The sequence below is a fragment of the Madurella fahalii genome (genome assembly GCF_045866475.1).
Source record: "Madurella fahalii IFM 68171 DNA, scaffold_4, whole genome shotgun sequence".
NCBI lineage: Eukaryota > Fungi > Ascomycota > Sordariomycetes > Sordariales > Madurella > Madurella fahalii.
Genome location: NW_027263974.1, coordinates 1,554,618 through 1,567,454, shown reverse-complemented (window position 1 = coordinate 1,567,454; position 12,837 = coordinate 1,554,618). Strand labels below are relative to the sequence as shown.

The following is a 12,837-nucleotide window of genomic DNA, read 5'->3' as shown; positions in this document are numbered from 1 at the left end:
CATCTCGGAAGGAAGAAAAGGTGGTGCGGTTTTCTGTTTCCAAGGATGTTCTGGCCGGGCCCATTTCGTTGCCGCCGCATTATCGGGCCTTGGGCAGCATTCTTGGCTGGGGCTCCGGCTCGTCGAGAACACGGAATGTCGCAGGGTACTTGGCCGATCCGGGACTTGTCATTGGCGGGTGTGCCACCGGACAAGGGGGCCGTTGCCCAGATGTGGGGTTAAGCATGAGCCCGGGTCTGGGGGAAAATGTTGCTCGCAAGCCCAGAGGTTGAAGATACAACAATGTTGCCGTTATCCAGTTGCTTCATGCAGCGCCTTGAAGACGCCACACGAAGGAATGGTGACAATGGCCATTCTATACATGCCGATACATAATACATCTGTATTTGCAACAATGGGGCTTCCAAATACGTCACTGGGAGATCGAAATCTGTTGAAGAACCATACCGTGATGTTTTTGAGTAACGAGGCTCGCCTTCCACATGACGAGCCCCTGGTCCGGGCCTCGTTCTCTCTCCCCTTCTATGTGTATTATTAGCCTTGCAGACACGACACCCCCCCTCCCCACCACATTTTCAACAAAAAAGTGCACGTGGAGCGAGGCACAATGTACCTATGCCGAGAACTACAGGTATGCCAGCCAAGGTTGACCCAGCTAAGGTAGGGAGTTGTTCTCGACAGCAATGTCAACCTGACTGTACCGCATCGCTTCATAATAGCATCTCTCGACCACTCCGGCCTCAGTACCCGTGTGCACAGCTCCCCACCGAGCCTCGGCCAGCTGTGATCGATCGCTGGAGCCTTCGGGACCTATCTAGGGCTGTGACACATGTCTCCCCAGTCTCGGCAGGGTTGGCGGGCCAAGTACCATCGTCTGTTCGGAATGCTACGGTACTTTTTCGGGAAGCCAAGTTAAGGAAAGCCGCCGACGCCTTGTAGGAGCCTTTCCTTTCACCCCTCGTCTGGTATGACGGTCGAGATAGGTAGTACGCCCCGGGCGACAGGCGGACCCTACTCACTCTCACGGAGAATGAAGATGCCTTGGAAACCCCGAGAAAAAGTTTGCTGAGAGCGGATATGAAAAGGAAGCATCGAGTGGATTGGGCTCTGCAGAATTGTTGGGAGGGAAAAGACATGGCTAAGGATAGCATAGGGATGAGTAAAAAAGCGTGATCCGTGCGGGTTTGTGATGATCCGATTTCGATGTCAATATGGATCTCGCAATCACCCCACACATCTTGTGAAAGGAGGCATGGGGATTCCCAGCTCTATATTCTAGGTGGATGCTTGTGGTACCCCGCCTAGAAAGACACCCAGAGACTTGTTATCCACTACTTCTCGATCTCCAGATGGAGGTTTTACTTGTGTTAAGTCTTAACCTCGGAGTTGGTCAGTAGAGCAAATACCTAACATTACAAACATAGCGCCGTTGAACCTCAGCGGCATCCATACTCTTTAACAGCTCTTTCCATGCGGGATACAGCTGCCGGGATGAAGGGCTCAGGGCCAACAACCCAACCAAGCAAGCTATGATCGAGTCCAGGACAGCATCGGGGAATGGAGTCGACTCTGACCTTCCTGTCTCGATCGGCCCGGGGCAGGGGACCAAGCCTTAGAACAGCTCCACCGCCGCTATGTTTTCCCACCGTGAGTCACCGACATTGCCAATAGCTTTTTCGACACGATGAACGGCCTGGAGCATGGGATCAATCTGCCCACAGACAACTCTGACCCACCAATTGGAAATCGAGCTACTGGGCTGAACGTCCAGCTTCTTCCTCGGGATATATCGTATGGATGAGACTGGGGGTGCTCGAGACACGATGGAACTCCGCGTGGAGGCTACGCGGTCCAGCTTGGTAACGCGAATGGTTCCTCCAAGAGCGTGCAGTCTCTGAATAGGAAAGCTTGGTAATTACAGAGTGTGGACCTAGTAAAAGGGACGGTGCCCGTGTGATCTTCTCGCCAGCTTGAGCACCAACGTCATTGGCCATAGCAGCGCCGTTCTGGTACCTATTGTGTCCTCTGCCAAGATATTTCGTGGGCTGATAACAGTTCTCAGCGGTTCGTGAGGGGTCCGTACTGTACCTGTAGCTTGAGTGAATGAAGTAAGCGGGGTCAAGAAGGAGGTTTCTGATTGGTTGTAATGGGTGGGCCAGCTGGGCGAATGGAGGGGTCACTGCAGAAAACGGCAATGCTCGATACCAGGAACTTCAGCATGCGAATTGCAAGTCAATCGCCGGTTGACTCACACATCAGTCCCCGTTTCCTGCCTCGCCGTTCCCGTCGCCCGGCCTAAGCGTTCCTCGCATTGCGCCCTTCGTTCATGTGCTCAAACGCGTAACAACAATATTTCTATCGGCACAACTAAAATACACTCAATGTCAAAGCAAGGCGGCAAGGGCGGGGCTGCCGCAGGCAAGGGGAAGAAGCCCGCCAAGCCCGGTGTCGATGAGAAGAGGGAAGATGTTCTCCAGGCTGTCATCCTTGCCGACTCTTTCCTGGACAGGTTCAAGCCATTCACTCTGGAACGGCCTAGGGTAGGCACTCCTGTGACTGGAGAGCCCGGGACTACCCCTCATCGCTAACACACGTTGCCCATCAGTGTCTCCTCCCCTTGGTCAACGTCCCCGTCATCGAGTACACGCTCGAGTTCCTCGCCTCGAACGGCGTCCAGGACGTCTTCGTATACTGCGGGGCGCATTCCGAAGACATCGAACACTACATCCACGAGTCCACGCGCTGGAATCCCAACAGCGCCATCTCTCCCTTCTCTACGCTCGACTTTATCCGTGTTTCGGACGCCAACTCGGTCGGCGACTTCCTGCGCGACTTGGATAAGCGCGGCCTTATCGCAGGCGATTTCATCCTCGTCCATGGCGATGTCGTTTCGAACATCCAGCTCGACGCCGCCCTGGCCAAGCACCGTGCGAGAAGAGAAGCGAACCGCGATGCCTGCATGACTATGGTTCTGCGCTCGGTCGGAGAGCAACCCCACCGGGCAGCGAAGGCCAGAGGGATCACGCCAGTCTTCGTCGTCGAATCAGCAACCGGTCGATGCTTGCAGTACGAAGAGACACACCCGTTGCAGAGCGACCATTACCTAAACCTGGACCTGTCAGTCTTTTCTCATGGCGAGTTCGAGGTGCGGAGTGATCTTGTCGACTGCGGCATCGATATATGCACCCCAGACGTGTTGGCCCTGTGGTCAGAAAGCTTCGACTACGAATTACCGAGGAAAAACTTTCTCCACGGTGTGCTGAAGGACTGGGAATTGAACGGAAAGATGATCTACGCCGAGATCCTGGACGACGGGTATGCGGCGCGTGCCAGCAACCTTCAAATGTACGATTGCATCAGCAAGGACGTGCTCGAGCGGTGGACGCTTCCCTTTGTACCAGACAGCAACCTGCTACACGGCCAGACATATCGGAGGGTAAGAGGGGGCTCTTACGTCGAGGACCATGTCTTGGTCGAGCGGGGAAGCAAAGTAACACAGTCTGCGGTCGGAAAGGGGACGACGATCAAGGCCGGGAGTTCCGTTTCCGGAAGCGTTATCGGAAGGAGGTGCAAGATTGGGAGGAACGTCAGGATTGTGGACAGCTATATCTGGGACGATGCCGTCATAGGGGACGGCGCCTCTGTTACCCACTCCGTGGTAGCAGGCTCGGTGGTTGTTGGGACGAACTGCCGGATCCCCCAAGGTTCCCTCATTTCGTACAACGTGCATATCGACAACGACGTCCAGCTACCGTCAAAGCCGACACCGCGGATTTCCTTGTTAGCAGATGATAGGCAGATGGCCAAGACGGATACGTCACTGGTCGGTCCAGGGGGCAAGGGCGCCTTTTACGAAGCCATTGCCGATGAGGAAGATTCCGACGAGGAGGAAGATGGGGAGAGGGACCCTGCAATTCTGCAGAGCTCACTCATCTACTCGCTCGAGGGGCTCAATCTCTCCACTTCGTCCATATCAACTCTGGCATCGGACGATTACGACTCCGGAGACGAATTGTCGCTGGCCGGTTCCCTTCACGCTGGCGACTTTGGTCAGAGTCGCGAGCGCCCTTCGTCCTTCGCCTCGGACGACACGTCCCACCGCGACGCCTTCCACGGCGACGCCGTGCACGGCCTCGTCGATGCGCTTCGAGCCGACGATAACGAGGACTTTGACTCGGCCAAGCTCGAGTTCATGGGCCTCCGCCTCGCCAACAACGCCTCGGACAGCTCCATGCGCCGCGCCATCGCTGTCGCCTTTGTCCGTCGCGCCGCCGAGCTGCTCGACTCGCAGCACGGGGGACTGGAGCCCACAAAGGCTGCCGAGAAGGCTCTCACCGCCAAGAACGGCGCCGTCAAGTTCATCAAGGAGGTCGGCGTTGGCGGCGATGAAGTGGCGCAGCAGGCCGAATTCGCGCTCGCGCTACAGAAGGCGCTGCTCGGCGTCCGGGAGCTGGAGGCTACGCGCGCGGGCGCCCTGCTCGCGGCTCTGCTGCAGCAGCTGTATAATCTGGATGTCCTGGAAGAGGACGGGATCCTGGCCTGGTGGGGAGATAAGAGAGCCTCTACCAGCGAGGAGATGAACATAGTCAAGGAGAAGTGCCGCGTGCTGGTGGAGTGGTTGGAGAATGCGGATGAGGAGGAGAGTGATGATGATGATGACGAGGAGGAGGACGATGGCGACGATGATGAGGAAGATGAGGATGAAGATAGCGACTGAAGGGGTTACACCGATTTTAGGATTCCAAGGGTGTTGACCGCATAGTCAAGCAACCTGGATCACCGGCCACAGCCTTGTTCAGCTAACTCTGTATGAGCAAACCCGGCTAGACACGGCCAAGACAAAAAAGTCATTTGAAAGCATTCTAATCTGCACTCGCTTCTCCACCACCTGTGTGGTAAATTTCTTTGCTCGGCCACAATCAAGCCATGATGAACGGCACCACCAACTCCCACCGCCTGCTATCAGGGAGTCAAAAAAGTATTTACCTTGGTGATCATGATTAATTCCGTCGCTGCAGCTAGCTACCCTGCCCGAACACACAAAATACCGCCCTAATAAGCCCAGCCTAACCCAGTAATTTCCCGACCCTTTATCCCGTAACTTCCAGTACCAAGACCGATACCAATCCCAGTAACCAGTATACACACATTAGATTGTACCCCGGACCGCCATCGCCAACATGACTAACACGGTCATGTCCCAGTGCCAGAATCTTACCGAGTAATAATGACCGAGAATCCATCGAGCCACGAGCCACAACTGCCTGTGACACCACAGATATTGTATCCCCTTGGGGGTATTACGGTATGGCTACGCACACAGAAGGCAAAGGTGTCAGTCAAAACAAACAACAACAGAGCAGAGATGGAGGGGAGGGGGAAAGAGGGAGTGGTGACATACGCATCGCCGCCATACGGATTCCCAAACAAGGGTGACCGCCTCCCCAGACTAGTCAGGACCTGGATGGCATCGATCCAGAAGCCGGAGCGGACAAAAAACCCCGTTATGTACTCGCCACGACGAATATCTGGCCAACAACGGTCAGTTTTGCAATCAGAACGCAGTTAGGGGCGCAGTCAGAAAATGAAATGACGAGAGAGAGATTCGGCATAACGCACCCATTTCAAAACTATCCCCGCCCTCCTTGCCCCCCTTCTTCCCAAACAACTGCCTCGAATCGTCATCATAGACAAACTCCAGCCCGTCCACCGCCGCCCCGTGGTAAAACACGACCCTCGACAAGACCCGGTCCTGCCGCAGCGCGCTGGTAAACACCAGCTCCTGGGGCGCACTGCCCTCGGTCCGCGCCAGCCCCACCGTCTTCCCCCTGAAGGCCGTCTTGGGCAGCCCGGGCACCGCACTGGGCAGCTTCAGACACGCCGTCTCCTTGGCGCAGAGCTTCGCAAAGTCGGCAATCTCCAGCGAGCCGCCGCCGTGCGATTTGACCGAGATCCTCAGCTTGCCCTTGCGCCTCGCCTCGTCGGGCAGGCGGCTCCGCAGGTCCTGCTCCGTCAGCGCCACCATGCGCTGCACGCCGTTGCCGTTCTCCGCCGGGTACTCGATCCACGCGCGGCACACGTCGTCGTTCTTGTCGTCGTCGTGGTCGCTGGCGTAGATTTCCAGGTACGCGACCCCCGTGGCGGCCGTCACCGTCAGGTTCCCGCCTTCCATCGGCCAAGCCTGGACGCTATCGTCCGGGTTGAGGACCGGGTCGTTGGGGAGCCGGAAGCAGGGGTGGCTGCGGAAGCGCAGGCAGTCGAGGCGATGCCAGGTGCACTCGTCGTCTTGCGAGACGGGCCCGCCCTTGGATCGTGTCCGAGTCGAGTACGCTTCGCGGGCGAGGAAGGTGCGGTTCAGCGTCACGTAGCCTCGCGCCATGACGCCGCTCTCCTGGTGGGGGAGCCCGAAGAGGTGGCCGGTCTCGTGGAGATGGGCGCCAATGCCGATGTTGGCGGCTTCCCACGAACTGCCCGCATCGTTGCAGTCGTTCGCCACGTAGTTGGTGTCGGTCGGCGTGCAGTCCGAGAACGCCGGGACTACCTCCTCGAAGCTCGCCGGGTAACTCTGGAGGCAATGGGACCCGAAGATGCTGAGGTGGAGATCGCCCGACTGCCCTCCAAGGGCGGCGTGCCCGAGAATCGTCTTGGAACTCGAGTCCCAGTGTGCGTCGAGAAGCAGGACCGACACGTACAACTTCTGTCCCGGAAGCGGTTTGAAGTAATTGCGCACCGCATCTGCCGCAATACCATAAAGGCCGCCTGCGTCTGTGGCGGCCTTGTTTTGCTGTGCCAGATTCACGTCCCGGAGTTCGGCTACCGTCTTGTCGCTGCGGATGATGTGCACACGTGCTTCCGACCGAAGGGTGCCGTGTTCCCGGTCTCTCTGGTTTGCCGCGCCCGTGGTCCATTCCTCTTCAAATCTGAAGACGCGCCGGCCAAGCTTGTTGTGCCACATTTGCTCAGCAGTAAAGGCCTGCCACAGATAAGCGGCCATGCGGAATTTACGGACCGCAGTGTCCAGCCCGTTACCCTCTCTCTCAATCCGCGCCGGGACCGCGTCGAAAGTGCCAGGGGAGTCCTTTGCGAGCAGAATCGCCAGCTGCAATGGGGGAGCGCCGACGGGCGGGATCATGTGAACTGTCAGATACGAGGCATGGATGGGGTTGGAGGATCCGCTATTGGCAAGCTTCGGACTCGAAAAGTCCAACCGCAGGCGGTTGGCGCCGGGCATCAGGTACACCAAGGCCTTGAAGCGAGAATTGCAGACGGGCCAGGATGTCGCGGGGAAGTTGTCGTCGAGCCTGCTCACGGTAAGGGTGCCATCCAGAGAGCGATGAGATGGATCACCGATTGTGCCGTGAACAAGAAGGACCTTTTGGTAGACCTGCGAATAGTCAGCACACGGACGGATAGGCCCAGAGACGAGCATGGCCTGCGAGGTTCGAGCGGCTCCCGCCCCACCACTCACTTACCCACGAGCTATCTGGCACATTGGTTATGCGAGGTGAATACTGAGAAACGGGCAAAGCCGGTCCCTTCCCGCCCGGCACTGGCGACCCCAGGCCAGCCATGCCTGAGACGCTATAGCGGTTACTGGGCCCATTCGGATGGGGATGTGGTTGCGGCCTTGCGAGCGGAGTAGCGGGGGACGGGTCCTTTAGTTGTAAATTCAAGGCTGGATCCGACTGCTGGGAGATTGATGGGGGTGTCAGTGAGCCGCTTGACGGGCTCGTGACATTGCTGGCATCACTTGACGAGTCGGTCGACCGTTGGGTTCTGAAGCTCGCTCTCGACCGCCGTCGTAATTCCTTAAAACTGAACAAGAGCGGTGCCATAGCCGGACAGTATCACGATGACGGTTTGTTTGTTTTTTGTTTTTTCCTATCACTTATACTCAAAACCCCGTGTGAGAAGCGAGTGAAGGGATCAAACGAGCGGGCTTTCGCAAAGAAAATGCGAGCTGTGTAGATATTCTAACTCGGGGAGCAGCTTGGGCAACCAGGCCGTGTCGCTGCCAACGGGGTAGAGACGTTAAAAAATGACGGCCAAAGGAGCTGGCAGCCGGAGGAGGCAATTGTAGGCTGCGCCGAGCTCCTTTCAGCGGGTAACCGTCTTATTGTCTTATCTTCACCGTCTATGTTGTGGTTCGTCCACACCGTTGAGCAACGCGGCAGTTGCGGTTGTGCCCATGAATGATGACGTATGTGCGATCTCGATTGGTCCTGGTTACACTGTCGCCGGGTGGTGCGGTGGGAACGCCGCCGATTGAGTGGTTGGTTGTCTCGCCCGTTAACCACCCGTGAGACGCAAGGGCCGAGACCTGCTTCTGCCGTGTACCGGACAAGGCAGTTCTAGATTGCCTATCTCTCGGGCCCGGCTCGAGACGGTCCAGCAGGCTAGTGGATGAGATGCAACAGGGTCGGGGGTGAACGAACGAAACCGGACAACTTGTCCGCGATCAGCGATGCGAGTGGGAACGACCAAGGGCCGCGAGAGGACCCACGATTCCAAAGCGATTGCGTCGACCTCGTCCCTCCGTGGCAGAGCAGATCGGACTTGAACGGTTAATCGGCTGGGATGTTGTTGCCGAGCAGGGAATGGCAATGGTGGAACCGGGAAGAGACGCAGCGTGAAACAGGAATCCAAAGATAGCCGTGCCGCCTATTCCAAACTTGAAATCTGTGCTGCGCACCGGTTGAACGACAAAGGAAAAGAGGGTGTTGGAAGCGCAGGCAATGTCTTGGGGCTCCCGGGATGTATAATAGGAATAAGAAGGAAGAAAAGAAGGAAAAAAAAAAAAATTAGAAAACGAAGACAGCACCTACCCGCATCCACTCTGAATCGAAAGAGGAAGCAATAGTCAGACGCAATACGAAGGTTTCTCGCTTTTCCAATCCCCACACCCAACGGCGTCGTCTCCGGACGTCATGGAGCACTTGGTTAAGCTTGGGATCCGCCAGGGCCGAAGCTGTGCCCGTTTGTGCCAGAAGAAGTGTATTGGCGCGAGCTCGCCTTCACCACGGCGACGTCCGACCCGCCGAAGCGGCCATGCGGTTCATCGTTCGAGTGTAGATAAGCAGGGCCCCGGGAAATAAGTCAAGCCTGGTTACCGAATGCGGCGAAACACGAGGTGAGCCACTCTGCATGCCAAAGGCAGAAAGAAATATCGATGCTTATTCGTGGGTGTCAGCAGACACACCCCGGCCCATCCTTTTGGTTTGGTGCCATCCCTTGGTGTGTTGGTTGCTACGTCGTAAAATCTGCAAAGTGTCCAACATCGGCCTGATAAATACAGATTGCCCACCTCCCTCCTAGCCTGGAAATGTTTGCTTAGAGCCTGAGAAACCAGTCCGCCAGGCCTCAAGACAGATCGACTTCAGCCTGCATGATCGGGCCTGGTTGGCTGCTGTGGAGAGGGTGCCCCCCCATGTTATACAACGGTAGCTATGATGTCGTAGCCCGGGACGGAAACCAGAATCTAATGGGACTGCTTGCGCCGAGCAGCCAGGCCCGTCACACGGGGTGGAGCTGTTTTTGCGACAATCAATGGCTCACGCGGTGCCTTGAGGACGCATTCTGGACGCCGCTGGATCGACGTTCTGTTTCTCGTTCTCAACTCGACTCGGAACATCTCAGAGGCTCCCCCTTGTGGTCTGCTTCTTGGTGGGGAAGCAACTGCCTGGCAAGGCGCGATGGAGCTGGAGCCGAACAAATTTTGGTGGTCCAAGCACCCCTGGTAGCGGCACAGGGCGAATGACAGCAGCTCGAGAGGCAGCTTGCAGTGGGCCAGTGCTCAGTTAATCTGCCGTTTCCACAGGAATGTGAATTTGCTCCAAACTCTTGATCCTGTGCTCTCGATCTCAACACCGGCACAACTCCCTTTCCCCCTGTTCCGATACGCCAGCGGCTGTATGCCGGATAGAGTGTTCCCACGGCAGCGAGTACTGCGGTTTTGGCATTGCGAACTCCTCGGTGGCTGGCTATAACCCCGTCTCGATTGTACCTCGCCCATTACTCCCTCGTTCACAGCAGCGCTTAGGCGCCCAGTCCCAGGGAGGCAGGCACTCGTCCAATCAACCCTTTGGCCGCAAATCTCCTCCCCTCGAGATCCCTCCACCACCAGAGCCGACTCGACTCCCTGCATGCATGCAACTGGGTGAGCCAGCAAAGATGATGTCGTCGCCGTTGAAAAAGCAGCCAGAGGCTGTGGCCGATAGGGTTCTGAAGAGGGCAGAAATCAGCAAGGTACACCCCTTCTCGTCTAATCTCCTCCCTGGGGAGGGAGGATAGTGCGCTGACTAGCGATTCTCGCATCAGATGGCCCGGAGGTTGCAGAACCGCCTCGCACTAGCCCAGTTCAAGACGAAGCACAACCTAGTAAACGAGACTCTGGACACCATCGAGCCGAAATTCGAGGAAGAAATACGGCGCAGGCGGGTGCACGACGGAGACATCCTGTCCGACTCGTCCTCGAGTACGTCCGAGCTCCCGTATCCAACGAGGGCCCTCATGAGCTCGCCGCTCAAAGCCCCTCTCTTCTCAGATGCAATTGGGTCCAGCAACGGCAGTACCGGCCACCGGAAACGCACCTACGTCGCCTCGTTCGACAACACCTTCTCGAGCCCGAGCAAGCGATTCCGGCAGTCCCCGACGGCGCACAGATCCTTTACCACTCATCACCAGCTCACCCAGTCGTCACCTATAAAACCACGGCGGCAGCAGCACTTCACGACGTCGGCCGGTCCGGATTTGTCATTTTACTCGGGGTCGAGACAGATTAGTGACGTCTTAGTGTCGACAAACTACGCCGCCAATTCGGACGACGAGGAGGACCTCCCGACCCACTCGTTCCACACGAGTCACATCCGGGTATCCCCGCCCCGGACACCGCCAATGCGGAGTCGCAGCCTCGTCAAGAAGACGAAGGACAAGTCGGCCGTGAGCGAGACCAAGACTGGCGAGGAAGGCGCAGACCTGCTCCTCTACCTGGCAGCATCGCCGTCGCCTGCGAATCCGCCTAGGAACAGGATGGACCCTCCATCCACACCGCCACCAAAGAACAGGCTGGCGCTGCCATCGTCCATGATGACCACTCCCGGCGGCGGCAACCCGTACCCGGCAACGCCTGGTCTCGGCTTTGACTTTGCAGAGTTCCTGCACATGACACCTAGTCCGGCGCAGAAGCCGTGGAAGACGCCGGTAACACTCGCGGGGGGAAAGACACCACGCAGTGTGGCCAAGCGGCGGCTTACTTTTGACGACCTGCCTTCTTGACAAGGCTATGACCGGGTTATGAATTTCTAATGCCTCACGTACGCCGACATTATTTGGACTCTACCTACTGTCGTTTGGTCGCTCATCTCACCCTATTTTGTCTACGCCAAGCGATGGCACCGTCGCCGCTGTCTGATACATCTTTTTTGTGTCCGACTTCTTCGTATTCCCCGCTTTACTTTTTCCCTTATTTTCACTATTCCCCCCCTCGTCTTGGGAAGCATTGGAGTTCAGGCGACCACCACATCACTTTCAGAATCCAAGATCGAGACCTGCCCACTCCACCGACATTACTATCCTATGATTAGCAACACCACCAAAAGCGCACCACCTACGGAACCAATTAGCGAGCGAAAAAGTCCCCTTTGTGTTTTATTTCTTAATTCAGACGGAATTATGGTGGATGGCCGATTTGGTATGACGCATGCAGGGGTTGCTTGAGAGGGCTGAAGGGGCGGTCTGGCGGGTATCCGTATGCTGTGTGTATGTGTATGTACGATGCACTGGAGTGGGCGTTGGAGTGGGCAAGAGAAGGTTGGTTGGGCAGAGCGCGGGATGGGTTGATTGATTGATTGATTTGCTTGGGGCGGGATATGGTTGCTGCAACTTTGTCTTGTTCGTCGGGAGTGGGTCGGCCAATTAACGCGGTTACTGGAGGAATGGCGCGGTCGCGGACGCGTCCCCGCGACTTTTCGCGTTACGTGTCGCGCTGACGGCTGGCCAATGATACTATGTAGCGACAGTTTGGGCGTGGGGAAACCAAGAAGTACAGTACGTACCTCGCCTCAGGTACATCTGTGCCACTGCCCGAGTACCAGGGCTGTGGTTTTCAGCGGATAAGAAAACCAACATTTTATGGATTGATCCAACAATTGGCTGCTGAGATTCCAACACTGTTTTATTGCGAATTATGCGCGATGCGCAATCGGCCGCCACCGTGTGCTTACTCACCGGCTGATGTTCACTCGGCCGGGGACGGGCAGGTTGCCAGGTAACCGATGGCGGCCAGCCCCTGAACGTATGTTAAGTTCTGTGGGAATGCTTAACCCCGAAACAATTTACGACTGGCAACCCATCGATTTATGGCTCCAAAGGTCGGCGCCTAAGCGAGACTGGATATTCAGGGACACATAGAGCAGAAAGTTTTACCGCCTAAACTACCTTTAGAACATTCATTCATCATTAACGCTACTACACCAGGAAAGTAGAACGACAGGACATCCCAACAACCCTCATGCAAGAGCTAGAGCCGTTTACCCAGAATTAAGCGAGCGTGCCACCCCCTAAACCTTCCCAGGGGTATATACTACCTGTGTGTGAACCGTATCTTCGTTCCCCATCTCTCATCTCTCATTCCGCCAACCAATCATACAAACACAAAGCAACAAAGAATCGAAAATCAAGTGTTTCCTCCTTTTTACTAACGACACTGTGAACCTCTTGGGATCCATTTCAGGATCCGGTTTTGCGCCCTAGTAGATGTTAGTTCGTTCCGAACGTAGCCCGAAACAGTAGACGGAATGAATAGCCTGAAATTCCCTTACCTCCAGACGTAAACGATTC

The 12,837-nt window shown here is 56.4% G+C and overlaps 3 protein-coding genes across 3 annotated transcripts; 2 read left to right on the top strand and 1 right to left on the bottom strand.

Moving 5' to 3' along the window:
• Positions 1-2,381: 2,381 nt before the first annotated feature.
• Positions 2,382-4,717, top strand: GCD6 (translation initiation factor eIF-2B epsilon subunit, GEF; the record flags this gene model as incomplete). Its single annotated transcript, XM_071062872.1, has 2 exons — positions 2,382-2,540; positions 2,606-4,717. 2 exons carry the CDS (start codon positions 2,382-2,384, stop codon positions 4,715-4,717), a joined length of 2,271 nt encoding a protein of 756 aa, XP_070918973.1.
• Positions 4,718-5,214: 497 nt separating this feature from the next.
• On the bottom strand, positions 5,215-7,835 carry MFIFM68171_07451 (Peptidase family-domain-containing protein; the record flags this gene model as incomplete). Its single annotated transcript, XM_071062871.1, has 4 exons — positions 5,215-5,311; positions 5,402-5,528; positions 5,620-7,384; positions 7,473-7,835. 4 exons carry the CDS (start codon positions 7,833-7,835, stop codon positions 5,215-5,217), a joined length of 2,352 nt encoding a protein of 783 aa, XP_070918972.1.
• A 2,335-nt stretch (positions 7,836-10,170) lies between these two features.
• MFIFM68171_07450 (Cyclin-dependent kinase) lies at positions 10,171-11,274 on the top strand (the record flags this gene model as incomplete). The annotated part of the gene is made up of 2 exons (XM_071062870.1): positions 10,171-10,245; positions 10,318-11,274. The coding sequence occupies 2 exons, from the start codon at positions 10,171-10,173 to the stop codon at positions 11,272-11,274; spliced, it is 1,032 nt and encodes a 343-aa protein (XP_070918971.1).
• Positions 11,275-12,837: the final 1,563 nt, after the last annotated feature.